General features: G+C 38.4%; 2 protein-coding genes and 1 long non-coding RNA gene across 5 annotated transcripts in view; 1 reads left to right on the top strand and 2 right to left on the bottom strand.

Annotated features, from left to right (window-relative positions):
* Positions 1-17,480, bottom strand: part of LOC105355603 (uncharacterized) — a 51,114-nt gene extending 33,634 nt beyond the window's left edge. Inside the window, exons 1-5 of the mRNA XM_023962408.2 lie at positions 17,303-17,480; positions 17,082-17,152; positions 16,740-16,937; positions 13,658-14,613; positions 1-11,708 (exon numbers count right to left, since the gene is read on the bottom strand). The exon at positions 1-11,708 is cut by the window's left edge and continues 33,634 nt beyond it. Of these exons, the coding sequence (XP_023818176.2) occupies positions 1-11,708; positions 13,658-14,613; positions 16,740-16,937; positions 17,082-17,103 (12,884 nt within the window). The 5' untranslated portion in view covers positions 17,104-17,152; positions 17,303-17,480. The remainder of the gene's footprint in view (positions 11,709-13,657; positions 14,614-16,739; positions 16,938-17,081; positions 17,153-17,302) is intronic.
* A 3,075-nt stretch (positions 17,481-20,555) lies between these two features.
* LOC144983784 (uncharacterized) overlaps positions 20,556-27,762 on the bottom strand; it is a 50,842-nt gene continuing 43,635 nt past the window's right edge. For both annotated transcript variants that reach the window (XR_013647592.1, XR_013647591.1), the window contains exon 3: positions 20,556-20,693. This is a non-coding gene — a long non-coding RNA (uncharacterized LOC144983784). The remainder of the gene's footprint in view (positions 20,694-27,762) is intronic.
* Positions 20,744-27,762, top strand: part of cblb (Cbl proto-oncogene B, E3 ubiquitin protein ligase) — a 44,662-nt gene continuing 37,643 nt past the window's right edge. The window contains exons 1-3 of one of the 2 annotated variants that reach the window (XM_023962412.2): positions 20,744-21,183; positions 21,989-22,159; positions 23,331-23,581. In XM_023962412.2, coding sequence (XP_023818180.1) covers positions 21,992-22,159; positions 23,331-23,581 — 419 coding nt within the window. In that variant the 5' untranslated portion in view covers positions 20,744-21,183; positions 21,989-21,991. The remainder of the gene's footprint in view (positions 21,184-21,988; positions 22,160-23,330; positions 23,582-27,762) is intronic. The other variant, XM_023962414.2, reaches the window with a different exon arrangement.

A 27,762-nucleotide genomic window follows, 5' to 3' on the forward strand; every position in this document is an offset into this window, starting at 1 on the left:
TTCAACTCAGATTTTTTACTTTCAATTCTATCCTTTTCAGTTTGACTCCTTTCTGTCTCATTTTCTATGGCTACCCTCATTTGATTGACTTCTTCCTTTTCACGAAGAAGGTCCATCATGGCAGCGTCAACCTCTTCTTTCATTTTGTTGGTCCTGTCATTCACAGCATTGAGCTCCTTTCTTTCTGTCTGAACCTGTTTCAGTCTGATTTCAAGTTCTTCTGCTTGTCTTTGGATTTCTTCCTCCTTGCTGGCTCTTTCGGATTGTTGTGTGATGACTGAGTCCAAGACAACGTCAAGTCTTTTTCTTTGGGAGTCAACATGTACCTTGAGTTGCTGAAGTTCTAATGTCTCTCTTTGCATGTCCTCCATCAAAGTGTTGGCAGCTTCAGTCTTCCGCTGAAGCTCAATGTTTGCATTATCCATCTTGTCCTTTTCCGTCGTCAAATCATTCTCGGCTAGCTTCATGACTTCCCCAAGTTTCTTGCTTTCAGACTTCATGTGTTCCAAGTACAATTTTTCTTCCTTCATTGCGTTGATTGCTCTGTCCAGATCTTGTCTCTCTTGGGTCAGTTCTTCTCTGAGTTTATCAAGATCTCTTCTCTCCATGTCAAACATATTTGTCTTTTCTGTTTCCACTCCATCCCTCTGTTTGATCACATCTGACATAGCATTCTTTAGGGCTTCCTTTTGAATTTGGAAGTCCTCTCTGTAAAGAGACATGTTTCGTTTCAGTTCTTCAATGGATATGACCGTTTCCTCCAAGTCAGAGCCTAATTGAATTGTTTGCTCCATTTTGTTTAGTAATTTGGCCATCTTTTCTTTGAAGTCCCCAGAGATGGTCTTACTGAGGTCCTGAATTTTGGATTCACTGTTTTCTAATGACTTCATTCGGTCCAGGAGTTGTTGTTCTCTTACTTTCAACTCAGATTTTTCACTTTCAATTCTATCCTTTTCAGTTTGAGTCCTTTGTCTCTCATTTTCTATAGCTACCCTCATTTGATTGACTTCTTCCTTTTCACGAAGAAGGTCCATCATGGCAGCGTCAACCTCTTCTTTCATTTTGTTGGTCCTGTCATTCACAGCATTGAGCTCTTCTCTTTCTGTCTGAACCTGTTTCAGTCTGATTTCAAGTTCTTCTGCTTGTCTTTGGATTTCTTCTTCTTTGCTGGCTCTTTCGGATTGTTGTGTGACGACTGAGTCCAAGACAACGTCAAGTCTTTTTCTTTGGGAGTCAACATGTACCTTGAGTTGCTGAAGTTCTAATCTCTCTCTTTGCATGTCCTCCATCAAAGTGTTGGCAGCTTCAGTCTTCCGCTGAAGCTCAATGTTTGCATTATCCATCTTGTCCTTTTCCGTCGTCAAATCATTCTCGGCTAGCTTCATGACTTCCCCAAGTTTCTTGCTTTCAGACTTCATGTGTTCCAAGTACAATTTTTCTTCCTTCATTGCGTTGATTGCTCTGTCCAGATCTTGTCTCTCTTGGGTCAGTTCTTCTCTGAGTTTATCAAGATCTCTTCTCTCCATGTCAAACATATTTGTCTTTTCTGTTTCCACTCCATCCCTCTCTTTGATCACATCTGACATAGCATTCTTTAGGGCTTCCTTTTGAATTTGGAAGTCCTCTCTGTAAAGAGACATGTTTCGTTTCAGTTCTTCAATGGATTTGACCGTTTCCTCCAAGTCAGAGCCTAATTGAATTGTTTGCTCCATTTTGTTTTTTAATATGGCCATCTTTTGTTTGAAGTCCCCAGAGATGGTCTTACTGAGGTCCTGAATTTTGGATTCACTGTTTTCTAATGACTTCATTCGGTCCAGGAGTTGTTGTTCTCTTACTTTCAACTCAGATTTTTCACTTTCAATTCTATCCTTTTCAGTTTGAGTCCTTTGTCTCTCATTTTCTATGGCTACCCTCATTTGATTGACTTCTTCCTTTTCACGAAGAAGGTCCATCATGGCAGCGTCAACCTCTTCTTTCATTTTGTTGGTCCTGTCATTCACAGCATTGAGCTCTTCTCTTTCTGTCTGAACCTGTTTCAGTCTGATTTCAAGTTCTTCTGCTTGTCTTTGGATTTCTTCCTCCTTGCTGGCTCTTTCGGATTTTTGTGTGACGACTGAGTCCAAGACAACGTCAAGTCTTTTTCTTTGGGAGTCAACATGTACCTTGAGTTGCTGAAGTTCTAATCTCTCTCTTTGCATGTCCTCCATCAAAGTGTTGGCAGCTTCAGTCTTCCGCTGAAGCTCAATGTTTGCATTATCCATCTTGTCCTTTTCCGTCGTCAAATCATTCTCGGCTAGCTTCATGACTTCCCCAAGTTTCTTGCTTTCAGACTTCATGTGTTCCAAGTACAATTTTTCTTCCTTCATTGCGTTGATTGCTCTGTCCAGATCTTGTCTCTCTTGGGTCAGTTCTTCTCTGAGTTTATCAAGATCTCTTCTCTCCATGTCAAACATATTTGTCTTTTCTGTTTCCACTCCATCCCTCTCTTTGATCACATCTGACATAGCATTCTTTAGGGCTTCCTTTTGAATTTGGAAGTCCTCACTGTAAAGAGTCATGTTTTGCTTCAGTTCTTCAATGGATTTGACCGTTTCCTCCAAGTCAGAGCCTAATTGAATTGTTTGCTCCATTTTGTTTAGTAATTTGGCCATCTTTTCTTTGAAGTCCCCAGAGATGGTCTTACTGAGGTCCTGAATTTTGGATTCACTGTTTTCTAATGACTTCATTCGGTCCAGGAGTTTTTGTTCTCTTACTTTCAACTCAGATTTTTCACTTTCAATTCTATCCTTTTCAGTTTGAGTCCTTTGTCTCTCATTTTCTATGGCTACCCTCATTTGATTGACTTCTTCCTTTTCACGAAGAAGGTCCATCATGGCAGCGTCAACCTCTTCTTTCATTTTGTTGGTCCTGTCATTCACAGCATTGAGCTCTTCTCTTTCTGTCTGAACCTGTTTCAGTCTGATTTCAAGTTCTTCTGCTTGTCTTTGGAATTCTTCTTCCTTGCTGGCTCTTTCGGATTGTTGTGTGACGACTGAGTCCAAGACAACGTCAAGTCTTTTTCTTTGGGAGTCAACATGTACCTTGAGTTGCTGAAGTTCTAATCTCTCTCTTTGCATGTCCTCCATCAAAGTGTTGGCAGCTTCAGTCTTCCGCTGAAGCTCAATGTTTGCATTATCCATCTTTTCCTTTTCCGTCGTCAAATCATTCTCGGCTAGCTTCATGACTTCCCCAAGTTTCTTGCTTTCAGACTTCATGTGTTCCAAGTACAATTTTTCTTCCTTCATTGCGTTGATTGCTCTGTCCAGATCTTGTCTCTCTTGGGTCAGTTCTTCTCTGAGTTTATCAAGATCTCTTCTCTCCATGTCAAACATATTTGTCTTTTCTGTTTCCACTCCATCCCTCTGTTTGATCACATCTGACATAGCATTCTTTAGGGCTTCCTTTTGAATTTGGAAGTCCTCTCTGTAAAGAGACATGTTTCGTTTCAGTTCTTCAATGGATTTGACCGTTTCCTCCAAGTCAGAGCCTAATTGAATTGTTTGCTCCATTTTGTTTTTTAATATGGCCATCTTTTCTTTGAAGTCCCCAGAGATGGTCTTACTGAGGTCCTGAATTTTGGATTCACTGTTTTCTAATGACTTCATTCGGTCCAGGAGTTGTTGTTCTCTTACTTTCAACTCAGATTTTTCACTTTCAATTCTATCCTTTTCAGTTTGAGTCCTTTGTCTCTCATTTTCTATGGCTACCCTCATTTGATTGACTTCTTCCTTTTCACGAAGAAGGTCCATCATGGCAGCGTCAACCTCTTCTTTCATTTTGTTGGTCCTGTCATTCACAGCATTGAGCTCTTCTCTTTCTGTCTGAACCTGTTTCAGTCTGATTTCAAGTTCTTCTGCTTGTCTTTGGATTTCTTCCTCCTTGCTGGCTCTTTCGGATTGTTGTGTGACGACTGAGTCCAAGACAACGTCAAGTCTTTTTCTTTGGGAGTCAACATGTACCTTGAGTTGCTGAAGTTCTAATCTCTCTCTTTGCATGTCCTCCATCAACGTGTTGGCAGCTTCAGTCTTCCTCTGAAGCTCAATGTTTGCATTATCCATCTTGTCCTTTTCCGTCGTCAAATCATTCTCGGCTAGCTTCATGACTTCCCCAAGTTTCTTGCTTTCAGACTTCATGTGTTCCAAGTACAATTTTTCTTCCTTCATTGCGTTGATTGCTCTGTCCAGATCTTGTCTCTCTTGGGTCAGTTCTTCTCTGAGTTTATCAAGATCTCTTCTCTCCATGTTAAACATATTTGTCTTTTCTGTTTCCATTCCATCCCTCTCTTTGATCACATCTGACATAGCATTCTTTAGGGCTTCCTTTTGAATTTCGAAGTCCTCTCTGTAAAGAGACATGTTTCGTTTCAGTTCTTCAATGGATTTGACCGTTTCGTCCAAGTCAGAGCCTAATTGAATTGTTTGCTCCATTTTGTTTTTTAATATGGCCATCTTTTCTTTGAAGTCCCCAGAGATGGTCTTACTGAGGTCCTGAATTTTGGATTCAATGTTTTCTAATGACTTCATTCGGTCCAGGAGTTGTTGTTCTCTTACTTTCAACTCAGATTTTTCACTTTCAATTCTATCCTTTTCAGTTTGAGTCCTTTGTCTCTCATTTTCTATGGCTACCCTCATTTGATTGACTTCTTCCTTTTCACGAAGAAGGTCCATCATGGCAGCGTCAACCTCTTCTTTCATTTTGTTGGTCCTGTCATTCACAGCATTGAGCTCTTCTCTTTCTGTCTGAACCTGTTTCAGTCTGATTTCAAGTTCTTCTGCTTGTCTTTGGATTTCTTCCTCCTTGCTGGCTCTTTCGGATTGTTGTGTGACGACTGAGTCCAAGACAACGTCAAGTCTTTTTCTTTGGGAGTCAACATGTACCTTGAGTTGCTGAAGTTCTAATCTCTCTCTTTGCATGTCCTCCATCAACGTGTTGGCAGCTTCAGTCTTCCGCTGAAGCTCAATGTTTGCATTATCCATCTTGTCCTTTTCCGTCGTCAAATCATTCTCGGCTAGCTTCATGACTTCCCCAAGTTTCTTGCTTTCAGACTTCATGTGTTCCAAGTACAATTTTTCTTCCTTCATTGCGTTGATTGCTCTGTCCAGATCTTGTCTCTCTTGGGTCAGTTCTTCTCTGAGTTTATCAAGATCTCTTCTCTCCATGTCAAACATATTTGTCTTTTCTGTTTCCACTCCATCCCTCTGTTTGATCACATCTGACATAGCATTCTTTAGGGCTTCCTTTTGAATTTGGAAGTCCTCACTGTAAAGAGTTATGTTTTGCTTCAGTTCTTCAATGGATTTGACCGTTTCCTCCAAGTCAGAGCCTAATTGAATTGTTTGCTCCATTTTGTTTTTTAATATGGCCATCTTTTGTTTGAAGTCCCCAGAGATGGTCTTACTGAGGTCCTGAATTTTGGATTCACTGTTTTCTAATGACTTCATTCGGTCCAGGAGTTGTTGTTCTCTTACTTTCAACTCAGATTTTTCACTTTCAATTCTATCCTTTTCAGTTTGAGTCCTTTGTCTCTCATTTTCTATAGCTACCCTCATTTGATTGACTTCTTCCTTTTCACGAAGAAGGTCCATCATGGCAGCGTCAACCTCTTCTTTCATTTTGTTGGTCCTGTCATTCACAGCATTGAGCTCTTCTCTTTCTGTCTGAACCTGTTTCAGTCTGATTTCAAGTTCTTCTGCTTGTCTTTGGATTTCTTCTTCTTTGCTGGCTCTTTCGGATTGTTGTGTGACGACTGAGTCCAAGACAACGTCAAGTCTTTTTCTTTGGGAGTCAACATGTACCTTGAGTTGCTGAAGTTCTAATCTCTCTCTTTGCATGTCCTCCATCAACGTGTTGGCAGCTTCAGTCTTCCGCTGAAGCTCAATGTTTGCATTATCCATCTTGTCCTTTTCCGTCGTCAAATCATTCTCGGCTAGCTTCATGACTTCCCCAAATTTCTTGCTTTCAGACTTCATGTGTTCCAAGTACAATTTTTCTTCCTTCATTGCATTGATTGCTCTGTCCAGATCTTGTCTCTCTTGGGTCAGTTCTTCTCTGAGTTTATCAAGATCTCTTCTCTCCATGTCAAACATATTTGTCTTTTCTGTTTCCACTCCATCCCTCTGTTTGATCACATCTGACATAGCATTCTTTAGGGCTTCCTTTTGAATTTGGAAGTCCTCACTGTAAAGAGTCATGTTTTGCTTCAGTTCTTCAATGGATTTGACCGTTTCCTCCAAGTCAGAGCCTAATTGAATTGTTTGCTCCATTTTGTTTTTTAATATGGCCATCTTTTGTTTGAAGTCCCCAGAGATGGTCTTACTGAGGTCCTGAATTTTGGATTCACTGTTTTCTAATGACTTCATTCGGTCCAGGAGTTGTTGTTCTCTTACTTTCAACTCAGATTTTTCACTTTCAATTCTATCCTTTTCAGTTTGAGTCCTTTGTCTCTCATTTTCTACGGCTACCCTCATTTGATTGACTTCTTCCTTTTCACGAAGAAGGTCCATCATGGCAGCGTCAACCTCTTCTTTCATTTTGTTGGTCCTGTCATTCACAGCATTGAGCTCTTCTCTTTCTGTCTGAACCTGTTTCAGTCTGATTTCAAGTTCTTCTGCTTGTCTTTGGATTTCTTCTTCTTTGCTGGCTCTTTCGGATTGTTGTGTGACGACTGAGTCCAAGACAACGTCAAGTCTTTTTCTTTGGGAGTCAACATGTACCTTGAGTTGTTGAAGTTCTAATCTCTCTCTTTGCATGTCCTCCATCAACGTGTTGGCAGCTTCAGTCTTCCGCTGAAGCTCAATATTTGCATTATCCATCTTGTCCTTTTCCGTCGTCAAATCATTCTCGGCTAGCTTCATGACTTCCCCAAGTTTCTTGCTTTCAGACTTCATGTGTTCCAAGTACAATTTTTCTTCCTTCATTGCGTTGATTGCTCTGTCCAGATCTTGTCTCTCTTGGGTCAGTTCTTCTCTGAGTTTATCAAGATCTCTTCTCTCCATGTCAAACATATTTGTCTTTTCTGTTTCCACTCCATCCCTCTGTTTGATCACATCTGACATAGCATTCTTTAGGGCTTCCTTTTGAATTTGGAAGTCCTCACTGTAAAGAGTCATGTTTTGCTTCAGTTCTTCAATGGATTTGACCGTTTCCTCCAAGTCAGAGCCTAATTGAATTGTTTGCTCCATTTTGTTTAGTAATTTGGCCATCTTTTCTTTGAAGTCCCCAGAGATGGTCTTACTGAGGTCCTGAATTTTGGATTCACTGTTTTCTAATGACTTCATTCGGTCCAGGAGTTGTTGTTCTCTTACTTTCAACTCAGATTTTTCACTTTCAATTCTATCCTTTTCAGTTTGAGTCCTTTGTCTCTCATTTTCTATGGCTACCCTCATTTGATTGACTTCTTCCTTTTCACGAAGAAGGTCCATCATGGCAGCGTCAACCTCTTCTTTCATTTTGTTGGTCCTGTCATTCACAGCATTGAGCTCTTCTCTTTCTGTCTGAACCTGTTTCAGTCTGATTTCAAGTTCTTCTGCTTGTCTTTGGATTTCTTCTTCTTTGCTGGCTCTTTCGGATTGTTGTGTGACGACTGAGTCCAAGACAACGTCAAGTCTTTTTCTTTGGGAGTCAACATGTACCTTGAGTTGCTGAAGTTCTAATCTCTCTCTTTGCATGTCCTCCATCAAAGTGTTGGCAGCTTCAGTCTTCCGCTGAAGCTCAATGTTTGCATTATCCATCTTGTCCTTTTCCGTCGTCAAATCATTCTCGGCTAGCTTCATGACTTCCCCAAGTTTCTTGCTTTCAGACTTCATGTGTTCCAAGTACAATTTTTCTTCCTTCATTGCGTTTATTGCTCTGTCCAGATCTTGTCTCTCTTGGGTCAGTTCTTCTCTGAGTTTATCAAGATCTCTTCTCTCCATGTCAAACATATTTGTCTTTTCTGTTTCCACTCCATCCCTCTGTTTGATCACATCTGACATAGCATTCTTTAGGGCTTCCTTTTGAATTTGGAAGTCCTCGCTGTAAAGAGTCATGTTTTTCTTCAGTTCTTCAATGGATTTGACCGTTTCCTCCAAGTCAGAGCCTAATTGAATTGCTTGCTCGATTTTGGCTTGTAATATGGCCATCTTTTGTTTGAAATCCTCAGAGATGGTGTTTCTGATAATTTCCAAGACATTGTTAAGCCGTGAACTAAATAATTCACTTTCTTCGGACTGATCATGAACATTATTTGCCTTTTGTTTCCCCTTTTCTATTTCTTCTTTATCCTTCCACACCAGTTTTGTCTCCTCCCCAATGTCATCCATTTTGTCTTGATTCTTTGGCTCATGTAACATTTGTTTTTCCACATTCAGGGTTTCAGTTCCTGGGATCCACATCTTACTTTCACTTTTTGTCCCAAAGAACACATCTGACTCTTTTTTTTTCATCAACAGTTTACTCTTGTTGGTTTTGGTTGGTTTCTTTTTGACAACTTTTGTTTCTTCCTCTCTCTTTTTAATCCCTTCTTGTGACACATTTTCTTCTCTTGCATTTACGTAGTTAATGTTATAACTTTCATCATAACAGTCATCATCCACTTTTTTAAAGTTTACGTTTTGAGTAGTTTCCTGTATTTTTATTGCTTTAACGTTTTTCACTCCACTCTTTTTTTTTTGCCAGTTTTTATCTTGAATTGTAATATTTTGTGTTTCTTTCCCTTTTAGGGCTCTTTTACAGGCAATAATAGGTTCTTCAGTTTGGTGTATTACACTGCTCTCTTGTTCCTGTTGATCAATTTTAACCGTTGTTTTCCAAAGTTCTTCTAGTTCAGTAGAAGTCTCTTTTTTGCCTTGTCTTTTGGGCACACCTTTTGATTTTTTCGTCATTTTCTTTTCTGTCGTAACACTACTTTCGTCTTTTCTTCTGATTTTATCTTGTTGTAAAAACCTTTGCCCTTCCTGAATCCTTTTAACTGCACTCTGTATTACCTCTCTTTGCCTTTTAATTTCTATTTGGATTTTACTTGTTTCTTTTCTGGAATTTGTGATCATATCTGCATGTACACTAATTTGTTGTTTGACATCCATAATTGTCCGAATAAGACCTTCACAGTCTGTCTTTATGTTACCACATTTCTTTGTACACATTTGGAGTAAAGTCCAGTGGTTCTGGATGTCTCCTAGAACTTGTGAAACACCTGTCGTCCCCAAATCAATCATCCCACTTGTGAACACTTCCTCTTCTTTTTTAAACCTGAGCTTCATTACCTCTAGTTCATCTCTCTCTCTGATAATTCTCTCTAGTCTCTGATCAAGTTCTTTCTTTCTTCTTTGCGTTTCTCTTTTGAGAGCATCTTTTTCTTCTCTGACTTCATTCCACATTCTTTTAACATCTTGTTCTTTCTGGATGCTCTTTCGAACAATTCGTTGATTTTCTTTTTTCTTAATTTCCAAATCCGTCATCAGCAACTCTAATTCTTGTCTTTCTCTTCTAACTTTTTCTAGAGCAACATCAAGCTCTAGTTTTTGGGCGTCATTTTTCTTGTGAATCATTTCAACCATTTCTTCTCCTTTCTCTTGGATCATTTTATTAAAGACTGTCTTTATTTGAGCTTTAACTCTTATCACTTCATCTTTTAACCTAAGGTTCTCACCTTGAAAGATTTTTAGTCCATCTTTTTGTTGGTCTAAACACACTACGAGACTTTCCAGAGTGTTTTTGTCTCCCATGATTTTTGCCAAATGATCATGGATCTTTTGTTTAATCCTTTCAAGGTTTTTGATGGAACCAGCAATTTCTATGCTTAGGTGTTGTTTTCCAATTTCCTCTTTAAGGCTTTTCTTATCTGTTGTTTCCAAACTTTCTTTTTGATCTTCACTGCACACATCCAGGTCGGCAGTTTTGTCTTTGACATGTAGCTGCTGAGCAACCAGCTCTTCCTTTAGTCGATTCATCTTCAAGCGGACCACTTCCAATGCATCTCTCTCCCTGATGATTTTCTCTAGCCTTTGGTTTACTTCTCTTTTTTTCTTCCTAGTCTCTCTTCTTAATGACATCTTTTCCTGTTTTACTTGATATAGGATTATTTCATTTTGCTCTCCTTGTCTCACAAGTTTTCTGAGTATTTGTTCATTTTCTTTCCTCTTTATTTGCAACTCTGACTTTAAGATCTCCATTTCCTGAACTTCTCTTCTTATCCGTTGGAAGTGGTCATTGAGTTCCTGTTCTTTTACTTCGATTTGTTTTTTCATTTTATGAACCTCTTCGCCAAGCGGTTCTGGTGAAACTCTTCCACCTAAAAGTTCTGCTTGGATCTGTGTAAGCCTTTTAGATATTTCTTTTCTTCCATCTATCATTTCTTTCTCAATGTTGAACTCGCTTAACTCTTTGATTTTAGTTCTAATCATTTCAAGCTCAGACATGCATTTTGTTTTTAAAAGACAAATTCTTTCCACGTTTTGCTGTTGAGTGGCTTCCGTTGTTGTGTTCGTTTGTTCCAGCAGTTTCAATTTTATTTCTGTCTTCTTCATCCTCACTTTTATTTCTTCATTTTTTTCTCTGGACTTTGCAATCATTTTTGTCATGGAGCTCCAACATTTTGTCATTTTCTCTGCGTTCTTCTGAGTTTCTATGGTCTCTCTCTGGACTTTAATTTTCAAGATTTCTAATTCATCTCTTTGCCTTAAAATTTGCTCTAGCTTGTGATCCAGTACTCTTCTTCTCTTTTCCACTGCAAATGTCATGCTCTTTGTATCTCTTTTGATACACAATTTTCCATGTTGTATTGCTGTTTTTACCGTTTGCAAAAGCTCTTGGAACTGTTTCATTTTGTGCACTACTCTTTCACTTTCACCATTTTCATTTTTAAATTGTTGATTTGTGTTTGTTTCTCTAACTTGGTACCCTATTTCTAAAAGAAACACTTTGATGACTTCTATGGTTTGGTGAATTTCCAAGTCCAGCCTTTGTACTGCTGCATCTTTAGGGATGTTTTCTTCAGAAACTTCATGTCTGTCTTCAAACATCATCTGCAGATCTACTTGTAAATCCTGATTTTGCATTTGTTTTTCATCTCCAACTTTCATCCAATACGACTCTTGACTTGATTCAGTACTTTCCCCTACTTCAAGCTGCTTCATTGGTTCTCTGGAAGTACTTTTCCCCACTATTTCTCCGCCCTGTATTTCAGTCAGCACTTTGATTGCTTTATTGTGACTTAATGTGTCTGGATCGTGACACTGGAGCTCATTTATTTCTGTGATGAGCTTTGTCATCTTTTGACTCTTTTCCTTGACATTTTGTATATCATCATACATTTTAACTTTGATGTCAAATTCTTGCCCCTTAAGCTCAGACATCTGTTTTTCCAAATTGATCTTCTCTGATGAATCTATCAAAAATTTTGCCTCATCTTTTTCTGGTATTGTTTGGTCCTGGATTGGTGCCTCCATCAGAGGGTGCTGGGGTTCAAAACTTTCTTTAACTTTATTTTGAGCTTCCACCATTGCAAAAGGCTGCAGGAATGTTATTGCTTTTACTTTGCTTATGTGTTCTGGAGATCCTGTTTTAAGATTTGGTTTTGCTTCTTTCTGATGCTCTTCAGGTTCACAAGTATCACCTGGAAAAATCTTACCAACTGAAGACTTTTTCATTTTCCATGAGTTGACTCGATCTTTCATGGAGGCCAAAGTCTCCTTCACAAAGAAAAATATTTTGTTACTATTAATTGATACAAAAAGTACAATCATGATTTCTGAGACCTATCCCTTTACTTGTTTTCTAGCTGTCCCTGACCTGCTAAGTACTGAAAGACTGAGCACACCTAATCAATTATCAGAAGCTGAAATAGTCTGATCCAGGTAATCAACAATGAATGGGGCAGGAATAATTAAAACATTTGTATTGGATTCTGACTCAAATATTAGATTTTGCCAGTTTCTTTTTCTGTAGCAGACCCCATTTCTATAGGGCCCTTCCATTGCACTTCTGATGGAGCCTCTCTGACTGATGCAGATTGGATAGAAGCATCTGATGTCATGACAATGTGCAAAACCATTGTTTTTTGCAAATAGAGATCAACAATCAAATATCTAAATGTGATTAAAATAGGACAAGATTCAAATTGAACTACTAACACAACATTTTTTAGAATCACCTAGCTTGAGATTTTGCTTTTTCATGCAAGTGTTATCCAATATTGCATATTAAGCTTAAAGCCTTAGTCACAACTGCCCTCACAGGTAGATACAGGTTGTCTATGGGTGAAAAATGGACAAAACTGTACGGGGGACGCAGGTGGCCTGCAAAAAATATCATGGTCATAGGCCGCTCGGTAAAGTTGTTGAACAAAAATGTTCATGGAAACTTTTTTCTATACGGGCATGCCCCGGGGGATAGGTCGAAGTGACTTATATATAAATGTAACCAAACTAAACAATTAGAATGTAGTTTGTGTGGGTATCCTATAGGCATCCTATAGGCACTTATGTGTCACCTGCATATCCTGGGAGCGTAGCATTTGTGCACGGTCATTAAAGGTAAAGTACTCACACTTTACTAATGACCAGAGTATGGCCTATGGGCACGTACGACAGAATCACCGGTATGTCATAAATGTACACAATTTACATTATCCTTACAAATACTTCACAAAACACTTACCACATGCATTACAATCATATGTTTCATTTTCATGACGTCCCTTAAAGTGGCCACACGAGCCTTAAGGGAACTGCAAGACACACCTGCGCTCCCCCTGAACATGCTCCTGTTCACGAAAATCCAGAAAATTTCAAAAACTCACAGCTCTTATACGGGTCAACTCCCTGTATGAGTGCATGTGACTAAGGCTTTACCTGCCATTGGCAGGCATGTTAGGAGACACAGATAAGTAAAAGCAATCAGTCAGAAACAGGCTGCTGAGATTTCTTGGAGTGGGCCCTTTGATCTTATGAAGCTACGGACACACCAGACAAGTGACGTGCATGTAGCCCACGGTGTTCCCTCTGGACGATCGGGATGGGACTCTTTTTTCTTCTTTTTCTACTGTTTACTTGCGCATGTTTGACTTGTTGAAGAGACTTGGTGCAAAATTTCAAAATGGTGCAAATATTGTGAATCTTGCTCCAGGTTTTTTTATTTCAAAGCTCTATTCCTATATATGAAAGACTTGGTGTCATTTAAATCCAGCCGGCCACAAACTGCATTTAATAATTTCTCCTCCATGACCAATTTTCAAACATTGAATTAAAATGGACGCCATCTATATGTCAAAATCTCACTACCAAATCCATGTCCCTTACCGGTCAAAGTTCACCCTGGTTTAGCTTGCAGCGTGTTGAATGGACACACGTTTTGTATGTAGAGCCTGAAAACGGTCGTGAAAACCTGCGTAGCTTTGCGTGAAAGCAAGAGTTTTTAACCCGGTAACACAAAACATGCATTTACACACGTTTATATTGACTTTTCATTGTAAGTGGCCCCTTGAACTAATGTGGCCAAGGCCGGTGTGAACGTAACTTAATAGTACCGATAGTTAAGCCCATTTTAGCCTCAACTCATTAAGCACAACAAGGATTAGTCTGATTACTGCTGATTTTACAACTATACTTTATAAAGTATTGAGAAAAACAAAAACTCTTACCAGGTTTTTCCTTAGTTCTTTGCTGTAATCTGCTGTACTTGATTTGATTTTGAGGACATCCTCCATGATGCTTCTGATTTCTTCATATGCATTTTCCATGTTAGTCTTCACTTTGGCCACAGTAAGGATTGAAGCCATTACATCTTGTTTTTGCCTTTCAACGTCTTGTTTTTGTTGCTGTATTTGCATCTTTATGATTTCTAACTCGTCTCTCTGTCTTACTGTCTTCTCAAGCCGACAGTCGAGCTCTCGTCTCCTCTTCTTTGCATGTAAATCAACCCATTTCATTTGTTTGGATTTACATTGTTCACAAACGTAAATCGGCTGCGGCAGACATTCCTCTGTCTTGGTTGATCCTTCCTCTGTGTCTTGCACAGTTCCATCAGTCTTAATGGATGTGTCTTCCTTTCTCTTCCTGTTACTTTTCATCATCTTTTCAAGATTATTTTTCTTTATTTGGACTTCTCTGTTCACCACTTCCATCTCTCTGATTTCTCTCTTTACTCTTTGTAACTTGTTATCTAACTCTTCCATTTCACCTTCAATACTCTTTCGCGTACACTTCAATGCATTCATTTCTGTATCGATCAGTTTCCTGTCTCTCTCTATGTCCAGTCTTTCTGCTTGCATTTCAATTTTGATTGTTTCAATCTGAGTTTTTTCAAATTTGACTTGTGTTGAATATTCTTTCAGTTCATTGAAAGCATTTTGCATGATTTCCTGGATTTGGCCAAGTTGAACTTCCAAATGGTCAAACACTGATGTTCCATCTGATAGTTTCTCTCTGCTTTGCAATTCTGCTTGCTTTAAGATGTTTTTAATGTCATTGATTATTTCAGTCATTCGTCGCTTTTCCTCATCCATGGTTTCTTGTTTGGGGTGTGTTGCAGTTGGAGCTTGTGCCTCATCTAAAAGTTGTTCATTTTCCATCATCATGTTGTTCTGTTGATTTTGTTCTGTTGAACAAAGAGAAACAGTAATGTAAAAAATAAAAAGCATTTTAAAAAATCCAAACAACAGTAAACTAGACATAGTTTAAATTAGAATCAATAAAAGCAATTTTATGTTTTGTTAAACTGGTATATGCACTGTATTTACATGTTTGTTCAACAATATAAAAAAGAACAAATTGACAACAATAAAGATTAATTTATTGTTAATACTTGTATTTTGAATCTAAAAACGACGCAAATAAAATTATTTAGTTTCTACTTTAACACTAGAGACACGAAAAATAAAAATTAAAATACCAGTAGTTAAAATGGTAGTTAAAAAACTCTGGGTATTTGTTTTGAATGCAAAATTTTAATAAATATGAGTTAAATCCAAACGTAGAAACATTTGCTTTTTTCTTTGCTGAAAAATCAAATCAGGGATGAGCAGTTTTTTTTCTGTGTGCTGCAGTTCTTCTAAGGTGTTGCTTTTAACAAATGTATTTTTGCAAAAAAAATGTTAATTGTTATATCTATAGTTTTGACTATAAACCAAATGGTTATAAATGATAAATTAACCCCAGCCGGGTTGGCTGGGTGTAATTTTAGATATGTGTAAATGTTTTTTTTGTCTGTTTTACATGTTAAACTGTGGTACATAATGTTCACCAACAGAGGGCGCTGCCTCCAAATGTAAGAAGACAGGTTTCAAAGACAGGTTTAAAACCTGTACATAGCCAAGACCAAGAAGCAACGTTTTGAATAAATTAATAACAAAAGCTAGACGAATTTTAAAGTTCATATTGAAAATGTGTTTTTTAAGTTGTAGTTTTTTAAATCTTTAGCTAGTAAAACAAGTATTTGGTTATTTGAAAAAAAACATTTTTCTGTCATTTGTTTAAAAGAAGGAATTATTGTTTCACAGAAATTGACCTCTTGAACACATAAATACCACAGTTTTTTAAGTTTTTATAAGTACTTTTTAAACAAAATAACTGTTCATAGTACAACATGTAAATATGTTGCTGTTGTTTTTGTATTATTTGCTGTTATGTGGTAATAAACAGGATTGGAAATCTGAGGGTTGCCAAAATAACATATAATGGAAACAATTTGTCTGTAGAAGGTTTTAGGCATAAAAAACCACAACATTTTAAATACAACAATATAAATATGGATAATACTCAGTTAAAAAACAGTCACTTCCTGACCTCTGTAATCAACAAAAGACAGCAAAGCAAGAGAGGTTGAAATACTTTACAAAAAATACTGTATATGAATTTTAAATATAATTATAAAAAATATCACATTTGTATGGATAATTTGTGGAATTTTGCAAGCATTGATCAAAAACAAATGGATTTTCTATATTTTAACTTACCAATGATTGACAGCTGAAAAATTTGTGGTTTTGTTCAGCATACGTGCATTTATTCATAAAAATGTTTTTATTTGCTCGGCTCTTGAACTATTTTTAGTTATGGAATTTTTGTTTTCTCATTTATTTTGCAACTCTGTTTAATCCTCACTCCATTAAGTTCTCTAAATTGTGTGCAGTAGATTCTTTTCACTTCAATCTTACATTTTCATTTTTGAGAGAACAAATATATCTTGGGCTTTAACTCCAAATCCTTCATCTTTGAAAAATCCACAACAATGATTGTGCATTTAAAAAAGGTAAAATACAGCATTTATAGGTCACTAAAGCTGTTTAATCTTACAATATGATAAACATTTAAAACATGATAAAGACTATAATTTTTAGTTATTACATCAAGGTGATGCAAAAAACTATTTACTACCTGAAAGGGAACAAATACAGCTGCCCTTTTATCAGCCTCATAAATTAGCTAACTGTGCATGGAAATATACTGAAAGAAAAGCATAAATCTGTGTCCAATATTATAACCAAAGTAAAATGACTTGAAAGAAATTTTTGTAAAATTTGTAAAATCTTGATGTATTTTCAGGTTTGCTGAAGTTGAAGCACACACATCCTCTTTTAATTATGATTATTTACTTCAATAGGTTTTGAACAATAATCACCAAAAGAAAATATAGATTTTCTCTACATTGTGAATTCATCTGTTTTGTGATGATCCATAATGTTTAATAGAAATAGCATAGAATGTAGGTCAGATATGGCTTACCTCCTTCAAAGGCAGGTCCCGGATTTAAAAATATCTGGTTAAGAGCTTCCCTGGATTGTGATGATCCTCCTTCTACAGCATGAAGCAGAACCCTCACTTGGTCCTGTGGTGTCAGTGAGTTCCAGGTCCCCATGAGGGCTCCAGGATTCCTCAGTCCAGACACCATCTGCACTCTGATCTCCTCCAGGAAGCTTTTCACTGCAAAGAAGCTTTGAGATCACTCAAACTGTGCTGCAGAAGTCTACGGCCTCTCTTGAGATTTTTCTTTTTTTAATATATGTAAATACGGTTGAAACAGACTCGTGCGATTGTTTCTGAGAACCAAACTGAATGTAGACTCACCATGGGCTTCTGATTTCGTCATGGTTACAGGTTATAAACTTAGAAGTGATGTTTTTCATTTGAGCACCAATCTGGAAACAAATTTCATTAATATTTTTTAATAATTTGACCAGTTTTACTATTCAAGGCATCTAAAACATACTGTTAGCATGTGAAATTAGATATAAGAATCTCATTTCCTAAATAAAAATGCTGTTTATGTACCAATCACCATTTCTTACCTCAGTTTGGTCATATCTGGACTCCAAATAAGAACAGATCATGCAAGAGTGTTCTGCTGGTCTCTGGTAGAAACTGCTGAAGAAGCAGGGTGTCTCTGGTCCAAACCCAGCATATCTCATTAGTTTAGAAAGCACGCTGACTGGCAGATTTGGGCATCAAACAGATGCAGAACTGAGTAATTGGCGGCTGTGGATGTTTGGGTGCTGAAACGTCACGCTCACAGAGTCTGGTCTTGACTGATAAGGGTGGGGCTCGTGTTTAGCTTTCCTCAGCTCCTCTGATGTTTGTGTTTTTAGCAATAGGCAATAGCAAACGACCAAACTGGGGCTACAATACTGAATGATACATGTTCCTATTTAACAAAATAATGTTCTTTGTCATTAATTACACTAGATATTCCACATTTGATCTACATATTGATCATTTTTATACTAGATTATTTTGAATTGATAATTAGACCACATGTGAACATCAACTACTTTCTGTTTCTATCTTAAAAGTGGAAAAAAAATGTGATTATGTGACAAACACTTTCTCATTGCATCAACATATCTGTTCTTTGTTTTAAGGGGTTCCATCAAAACTGTGCTGGATTACACATGTATAGAAGAATACAGTACATTAAGTTGTACTGTTGTATTTGAACGTGATCCAAACTATCTTTTTGGTGCAAGTGAAACTTTTTTTTGGTAGTAACAAATCTTTTAAGTAATGCATTTTGTACACCTAGGTTTTAAATGTATTATTTGAAAGATGCTAAAATTGCAACACACATATATTACTGATGTGAGGTCAGAGCTGAGTATTTGGGCTGTGCACTGCAAAAACTCTCAACAATAAATAAATGTTATTTAATGGAAGGACCAAAAAAAGTATTATTTTCATCCTTGGAGAAGAAGTTGAAGTTCTGAATTGTCAACACATTTGTGTTCACCTAAAAAAACAGACTTGATCAGATATCCAACATAAAGGGTATTCTTTAGGAAAAGAATGACATTTGGTCTTTTTAGGTCATTCAGTTTTACAAGAAAGAAAGAAATATGTTTTGCATTTTGCATCTCATGAATTGATGAGGGAAGTTACCCAGTTTTTTGATGTAGGACATTTAGAGGATATGAACTTTCAAAGAAGCTAAAAGACCCACTCTGATGAATTTCTTTTTTTTTGGGGGGGGGGGGGGGGGGGCTTTCAGGCGATGTGACCCAGGGGCTGGGGAGACCTGGACCCAATACTGGAAGGGCTTGGGGACGGTTGTTTGACCAACCAGGGGCCAGTCTAGCGGCTGTCCCCGACTTACCCTCTTCCTCATATAATCACTTATTAGGGTGATGGGGGGAGGGGGTCAGCATGCGATGCTGCTTGGGGGGTGGAGCTACTTGGCAGTGGTCCCACTCCGACGGGTGCTTTGATATCACTGTGAGCAAGCAGAAGATGACCTCCCACTGCCCCCCTACCCGCCGACTTTAACTTCACCCTATGTACACACACCCTTTACCCCACAACAATATGCACACCAACACACATACACGCACACACACATGCTCACAAACAAACACATGAACATTACACAAGGAAGGAGGGACCTCTGAACTTCTACTGTCCCCTACCCCATCCCTGGCGTGCGGTACCAGGCACCTAGCCACAGGGCCCATGTCCCTTGGGTGCTGGCTTCCTCTCTACGCAGGGACAGGGATCCCTGAGTTATCTGGCAAGACCGGGGGCCGGGGTTCACATCACATCTGAGCCTCCAATATTCCAACTGTGGATGAGCCTAGTCGGGCCACTTTTACAACACTCCTTGGGGGCCCCCTCTTCTCTTGGGCGTCCCCCTCCTGGGCAGGGGTGGCCTTACTCTCTCCTGGACCAACCGTGGGCTGGGTGGGTGGCTGCCTGGAGCGTGTCTCCCTTGGGGGACCCTGGCTCATGCCTGGGGTTGGGGTGGGGGGGATGCTCAGAACTGGGTGTTGGGGGGTTGCTCGTCTGAACAGTATTGTAGCAAACGGGAATGTTTGTAACATTTGAGTGTGTGACAGGCCCCGCCCCTTTTAGATTTATTATACATTCAAACCTGACAGTAATGATTATAAACTTCTACTTGTTGCTTTATGATGCTTTCTGATTTTACCCCCCCCCCCTTCTATAATCAGCCTCCTACCCCCCCCCCCCCCCTCTTTTCCCCTTCTTTTCTTTTCCGTCTGGTCCAACAAAAAACTGTTACAAATATAGTTACTATGAATAAAGTTTAGTCTAAATTACAAAAGGGATTTATTCAAATGTATAATATATACCTTGTGTGTCAGAAGATTCATAACCCTATGTGGTGACAGCGGTCAGCGGGCCACAATCTTCCCGCTCTGCTCCGCAACGGTCCCACCCACAAACTCAGAAACAAATTTCTAATCAACTACTGCTTTCTGCTTAAAATATGTCATAAAAAACAACACGTTTTTTTTTTGATTAAAACTTCTAAATCATAATTAAAATACCACTGGGAATGCTGCAGAAATAGATCAAAAGATGATTGGAGTGGGACTTTGAGGTAAAAAAAAAAAAAAGTAGATCAATAAGAACCAAGATAGGCAAAAGTCTGACCCTGCATTCCTCAGTGTAACTGATCTGTTTTTTGTGCATAATTGCACAGAGTTGTCCTACTTTGTATTTTTGGTAAAGGAAAGACATAAATTCAAATATCAAAGAAAGCTTCAAGACGAAGAAAAGTTTTTTTTCTCAAATAAAACTTTTGTTTATTTCTTTATGTTGTTAACTTACATTTTTAGTTCTGGTTTTAACACATATCTTCCTAAAAAAAAACAAGTCTAAATATTATTAACATTGCATTAAAGTCCAGCTGTAGCACATTTGCTAACCATTTTTCTATTTTTTGCTATTCCACCCCCTTATTTTCCATTGTTCACTTACATGCTGCTGCTTGAAAAAATTGTATCTTAGCTGTTATCTAATATTCGCTTCACATTTTTCAAGTATTGTCTCCCTTTATGGTGTTTGCTGCCCTTTTTGTCTAGTTTTTGTCAAGTTACAGTAAATGAAAATGAAAATAAGTGGAGACAAAGGACGTCAGTACATACTTTTCTCAGTAGATGGCGCTCGTGTGCTAGACCACAGCAGCGGTAGACCCCTTTTTTTAAAGCGCAAACAAGTAAACAATTAACTGAGTTTGTTACCAGTGAACAGTAAACCGGAAACTGTGCTGTCAAAATAAAGTTCTCTTTTAATCAACTGAGTCCCCAGAGGGTCGCGGCAGTGTTCGGTGGGGCTCTGCAGGAGTGGCGGTGTTTCCTGCAGGCATCTGTCGGCACCACGGTCCGCTCCGCTCCGCTCATTCACCAGCGGCTGCCTCCCGCTCCTGTCTGTCGTTACGCCGGTCATTTCCTGAAATAAAAAAAAAATCACACAGCTTGACACTCCTCCGTGTCCCTCCCACTGAAAACAACAGTCAAGGTGCAGACAAACAGCAGGATGTAGGAGCCCGCGTGCGGGTTAGAGCGTGACTGTTCATAGGAAGAGAAGCCCAAAATAGATTGGATTTACTCAGCACTTGCGTTAATGATAAGAAGAAAACGAGTCGGAGTGAACAATTTGAAATTGATCGACAACGCTCGAGTACTTTATTTTGAAACGATGAAAAGGATGTGGGATTTCTTTTAATCCTTCTCTCTCTCTCTCTCTGGTACGTGTGTGGACGGGAACAGCCACAGCCTCGCGTGCGTTCGGCCAAAAGCAGCAGCCTTCTTATCGGAGGATGTGAAACAGTGGGACAACCCGTGAAGTGACTGGGCCGGTCCCGTGGATTACTTCTGGAGCTACTCCGACCCGTTAGCGCCCCAGTCGTTCGAGTTCTGCTGCAAAGCTCCCGTTTCTGGTAAGTTCGGACCCAGTCTCCCCTCATATAGATAAAAGCTGCTGCCGGGTCGACTGTTGATTGAGGCTCTAGTTCGAGTCGGGGACAGGAAGCACAGCGGGAAAAGTGTCGTACGTGCAGCTCAACAGCTCACCTGGTTTCAAACCAACACTAGTTCTCAGGAAGGAGCCTCGGCCGGGTTCTTCTTGGAACTGCAGAACTACGCACGCGCGCTAAAATGAGCAGTTTGCTCGCTGTTGCTGTTTTCCACTAAGATTTTCCAGATTCGTACACGTTTATTGAGTTTGATTGTGTGTAATACCTGGAGTCATGTTTTTAAAAAAGAAAAAAAATTAATAACACTGATCGATTTTGACTTTAAATGTGCAATATCGATTTATTATTTCCATTGTTTTCTTTAATTTGTTTATCCTTAGGGGGGAAAGGCAACTTACCGTTCGTCTTTTTATCCAAATCTTACTAATGAAAGTTTCGTTTTTGTTGTGCTTCAATTACTAGTTATCTAAATATCCAATATTTCATCAGCCAGCAACAAACAAAATTTCAATTCTTTAATGATTAGATTTAGCTCTAACCCTAACCCTAACCCTTTACACCCAGCCATTGGTAATGACATAGTAATTACAAAGAGACAACTTGAGACATGGAAGTTTAGAAGTTGCATCCTTGCCCTTCAACATGAATATAGAATTATTTTATAAATGAAAGATTGTTCTACTGTAAATAAATCAAAGGTTGGCTTTATATTTTTGAGCCAAGGCACCCAATAAAAGTCCGTAAATGTTTGTCTTCCACGAATCTTTAGGACATGGCAGCTGCCCTCAGCGGCCGAAACCCTGGCGGACGTGGGCCTAACAAAAGCAAGGGTCGCATTTTAGGCATCTTTGATGCAATCCAGGATGCAGTGGGGCCACCGAAGCAGGCTGCTGCCGATCGGAAAACCGTGGAGAAAACCTGGAAACTCATGGATAAAGTTGTAAGTGCTGTAGAGTCTGTCTGCCAGATGGCTGACTCAGCCTTTGTTATATTTTTAAAGCGAACACAGATGTATGCATAATTGGGCCTCACTTTTATGCATGTTTTTTTTTCTAATTTCAAGTTCTAAAAAGCCTTTTTTGTGAATTTTTGTTTGTCGTCACTTACAGTTTTTTAAAGCTGTACCCATGTAACAAAACATTGATCCTCCACTGAAAGACCTGCTGCATTGTGTTAAAGATCCCCTATGATCATTTTTAAACTATTATAAAAGCGTTCCCAGCTGTCTTTTTGTTTTGATCATACCATTTTGAGCCAAAATCCAAAAACGTGTGCCGTTTTCTAGGACATAGTTTCTGCAGAGCGGCAGTAGGTCTTTAGAAATTTGCCTCTTAGTTAATAGTTGGATGGATGGATGGATGGATGACTTTATTAATCCCACAATGGGGAAATTTCATTTCTCTGTGGCAGCAAAAACGGCATTCAGAAATAATCTATATAATATATCAAAAAGGACTTCAAAAATGACATTCATATTAAATTATTAAAAATTATTATTAAAATTATTAATACAATTATTATGAAAATTATTATCATATATAAAATGAGATTTGTATTTTATTCGTAAGGCCAGACCTTCTGAAAAGGAGAAACCCCGCCCCCTGCCCCTCCCAGCATTTTTTCGTCTGTTCCTGATTCAAAATGGATTTTTTTTCCATCACCTGAAAAATGGCACAAGAACATGTTAAGAACACCAAAAACTGCATATTTTTTTTATTGGAGAGGCTCTTTAAGCAACACCATGCTGGATGGAGCAGCTGGAAATATTAATTTAAGCATTCTTAAAAAAGAAAAAGTAATTTCTTTTGCCCAGATGGAATAGGGGGAAAAAAGTTTTGTTGGTGCAGAAATCTTTAAAGGTCAGACTAAATAGAAAAAAAGGGGCTCACATTATTATTAGTGGAGCCAAGTTCTGCTAAAAAAAAATAGTGAGCTTGCTAAAGTCAGTAGATGCTGCGCCTCTTTTCAAGCACTTGGCACAGCAAAAGCCACACGATTATTTGCATAATCCATTTTAACCTTATAAATATCTTGCGTCTGTTGCTGTGACAGATATGGATTCCCCTGCAGTTGTAGAGGATTAAAAATGGTTTTGGGTTGTTTTGTTACAGGTTCGACTCTGCCAAAATCCACGCCTGCAGCTGAAAAACAGTCCACCCTACATCCTTGACATCTTACCCGATGCTTACCAACACCTGCGCCTAATACTGGGCAAATATGAGGAAAACCAGAGACTTACTCAGCTCAGCGAGAATGAGTATTTTAAAATCTACATCGATGGCCTCATGAACAAATCCAAACGGGCCATCCGCCTCTTTAAGGAAGGAAAAGAGAGAATGTATGAGGAGCAGTCACAGGACAGGTAAGAGCTTTGTCAATCAATAAATGCTGTTGTAATTACTTTTTTTCAAGATTTATATGGCAGCTAATGGAGTTTTATTGTGAAGCCATAAAAAGATTAGTGTTTTGAGACTTTTGTTAAAGCGGTGTGGGTGAGACATTTAATGTATGGGATAAATACTTTTTTCACCTCATGAAAATGATTATTTTAGCTTTATTTTCTGTTTACTGTATGTTTTCTAAATCCGTTTAAAGTCTAGATCAAGCAGAAGTTCTGGTCAATAAGAAACGCTCAAGCAGTATGTTCAGTTGGATTCAGCTGCAGTGATAGATGCTGTGCTTTGACATCTACTGGTAGTGAAAGTGTGATGACGTGAAGTCAGAACTGTGCTCTAAAACTCTAAATCAACCACTGAACTCCAGGGTTGCCCAAAAGAGCAAAAGCTGTCATGCTTAAGCACTGATCTAGTTTTTGAGAAGCACCGCATTTGCAGTCCAAACCCAGATTTTTTTCCTCTGCATTTTGCCTGAACAGAAAGCAGCCCACTATGATGTTGATGTGAGCCTAACTGACTCAGATTATAAGAAGCGTAGGAGGTGGAGATGGGAAAAAAGGGAAAAACAAGGACATTTTCTGAATAAAGTAACAGCTTTTGCCTTTTTTTTTTTTTAATTTGCTGCCATTGCTCATATTTTATGCTTAATAGTACAAAATCATTTTCCAAAAAAATAGCATGAATGCAAAAAAAGAAGAGGAACTGTAAGTATGCCATAAGTTGTTGTGATGGAAATATTCACTCATGCCTGCCACTCTGAAGCCAAATGACACATCGGGTTTCATCGAAAAAAAAAAAAAAACTGCTAAAAAAACAAAATAAAAACTGCATGACAGCTTTGGAGAATACACGCCACTTTATACAGACTAAGCAAAAACCCAAGCCCCTTATAGAAAAATATAAACATTTTTGTGAATGTATTCATTTTAGGATATTCATTGAACTCAAATGTTCAATAAGGAAAAAGCTGTTGATAAAGTTTAGTACTGTTTAATAGTTTATTTTCTTTTTTAAGTTGGTTTAAAATCATTATGCATGACATAAAAGGGTGCTGAAAATGAGGTGAGGGTTGTCATAAGAAGACTAACATGAAACTAAAGTACCAACCGTTTTCCATCTGAAACAAACAAAATCAATCAAACAAACACCATTATAATCCTTGAATACCGTATAGACGTTGCCAGAGATACCTAAATAACACATATTCTTTGACACGTCGTAACCCTTCGACCGTTCACTCAGTCAATGGGAATCAGCTAATTCTGACGCAGATAAAAAGTGACTTTTCTTATTGGCTTTGCACTGATATGCAACACATTACAAACATAAAGTGTTGCATATCAGTTCAAGGCTGCTTTTCTCTGCTTCAGTATCGGCTGGTTGTTGTTCTTCACCTTTTGGCATATCCCTACAAGGGTCACCGCAGCAAATCAGCTTTCACTGAGGAAGGTTGGCAGACATTTCCACGCCGGATGCCCTTTCCTGACACAACCCTGTATTTTATCCGGGCTGGGGACCGGCACATGGGGATCCAGACTTGGGCCCCCTTGTGGGTACATAGGCAGTAGCGCAAAGGGTCTTGCCCAAAGATGTACACTGGATGAAGCTCATAGCGCCCCCTGGGAATTGAAACCTAGTTCCCATGTTCCAGTCTTGCACGCAGCCAAATACGCCATCCATTGTTTAAACGGTTGAAGAGTTACGGTAGTCAAAAGAATCTCAACAAGTGGTTAGGGGTTAAGGAAGTTGAAATTTCATTTGGACATTTTGTTAAACTCTGACCTTTGATTATAGTATTTAAAAAGGATCTAAAGATAAAAAAAACTTTTTTACAGTAAAAATCTTACTAAATCAAAAAAATGTTTTTCCAAGTTTTAACAGCTTTTTACAAAAGTCAATCCTTGAAAGTCTCGAAAAACCTCAAAACATTTAAACAACTTTTTTTTGTTGTTTAAATGATGATAATCCAAACTCAGGCAGAACACAGCTCTATGCCAATTTACCATTTATTTTTAATGTATTACCTATGAGTTACTGCCTCAGCAGATGAAGAAACTTTAAAAAAGTAAAGTACATTCATGTTAAAGCCAGCTTATTAACAATGCTGCCTAGTGATGCAAATCAACAGATCACATTGATAAGTAGTTTGCAGTCATCTAAACCTGAAAAAATGAAAGCAAAGTTTTCTGTGTTATTTTGGGACAGCATTTTTTTAACATGATCATTATCATATTCTAATCTGTACTAGGGAGACTTTAGCTTTTTTACTCTTCTCTTGTAAAATGTCTAAAATTGAATAAAATTTACTGAGTGATGATCCACGAATAAACTGTACAGAGTGAAATGTTTTTTGGTAGACTAATTTGCAAGACTATTTTAAGGATTTGGACAAAATGATCTATTTTTTATTTGATACCAAGCCCCCACCTTTTTATTTAAATGCAAACAAGGAAGTACCAAGAGCTGCAGTTCCTCTTTAGACCACCGGAGGTAAATTGGAGAGGGAGGCAAATCTTCTCCATTGACTCCTAAATTCAGGATTTTAGTTTCTGTCATTTTATTTTAATACTTTATTTGTTATTATTTAGCACATTGTAGACAATCTTTTTAAATTACCCTTTTATTTTCTCTGATAAGGGTTCCAATTGGAACATTTTTAGGAGTGTGTTTTTTAAATTTTTTTGTTTGGCAGTGGGTTGAACCAACAGAGCTTTAAATTTCACCTCGTCCTGCCTGATTGTTGTTTTTGGAAAGTTGTTGAGTTGGGTGGTGTGAACTGTTGTCTGAACTGTGTGAACTTCCTGCTTTATTTTCTCTGTTCAGAATCCAAGGGGACACGTCAGTGACCATCTGTGTAATTTATAAATGTTGAAACTAATGAAGATACAGAAACAAACTGCTGAAATGATGCAATGAGATGGCTTTTTGAACTGAATCCATAACCAGCACCTGATCAAAAAGTGACTCGTGGTGTTCTAAAAGTTTCCCACGGCAATAGTCCAAGGGCTACAGCCGGGGCCTCTAAAATAGCCCCAACGTACTTGTCCTACACCCAGCCAACTGAGCCATCCAGCCGCCAACATACTCGTGCTGTGAAGTCTGTATTTTAGTTGAAATGCAGAGTCAAGGGGTTGTTCTTATTGACTGTATATGAGAAGTGGACTGAGGGAGTGCAACGTCACCCATAGAAAATAGTTTACTATAGTTTAACAAATAGTTTATCAATTCAGTCGCCATTTTCCCCTGATATGGACTCCACCATGTTGGACCCAGACGTCATTTCTGAGACGACCACTCTCGCCAATCAGGAGTGACCTTGTTGGAAGTCCACGAAAGTGGGCTCAGGAGAATCTGTCGATTAAACATTTCGAACGTTCATAGTGAGACCACCTACTTTTATTGATTCAGTTTAAAACTGAATAAATGTAGCAGAGCAGAATGGTTGTTCTGACAAATATAATGACTGAGTAATAACTGTTGATTTTTTATGGGATTAGGCTTTGTGGAAGCCTGCGGGTACTTCCTGTTTGGAACGTCAGGGGGGAGGGTACCTCAGTCCAATTCTCAAATACAGTCAGTGGTTCCTCTCAACTGAGGCTGAAATCTTTATGATTATTACTTGCTATCAGCCATCTAAACACTATTTGTCACCTCCTGTATCAGACTTTGATCACTATGACTAGCATGTTTAGATCTAGATATCTACTTTTTTTGCTTATTTTTTCTTTTATGTAGGTCAGTATCTTTTTTGTTATTGTGTTGTAGCACTTTGGCTCACTGAATATTTAGGCAAAAGTTTAAATAAACATTTACCTAGGGTAATTTGACACAAAATAATATTAAAAACATCAGTATGAAGAAATAACATTATATTATTTTTGATAGAGGAGTCTGTTGAATGCGTTTTTTCAGCTCTTTTTTTGTCCGTCAGTTGTAATGTGTCAGTGGGCAGAGCAAAAAATGATTTTTCAGGATTTGTATTACATTTTTTGTGAAGATTTCCTGTTGTAAATGTATTGATCTATGGATCATGTTGCATGGTGCCGCTGTAGCAAAGCCACTACTCCTACCAACTGTCAGGTTTCACATTTAACTTTAGAGCACACAGGAATTCACCACAACCTCAATAAGATGCCGTGGTTTCTGT

The sequence above is a fragment of the Oryzias latipes genome, chromosome 14 (assembly GCF_053564925.1).
Source record: "Oryzias latipes strain Hd-rR chromosome 14, Olatipes_Hd-rR_3.1".
NCBI classification, from domain to species: Eukaryota; Metazoa; Chordata; class Actinopteri; order Beloniformes; family Adrianichthyidae; genus Oryzias; species Oryzias latipes.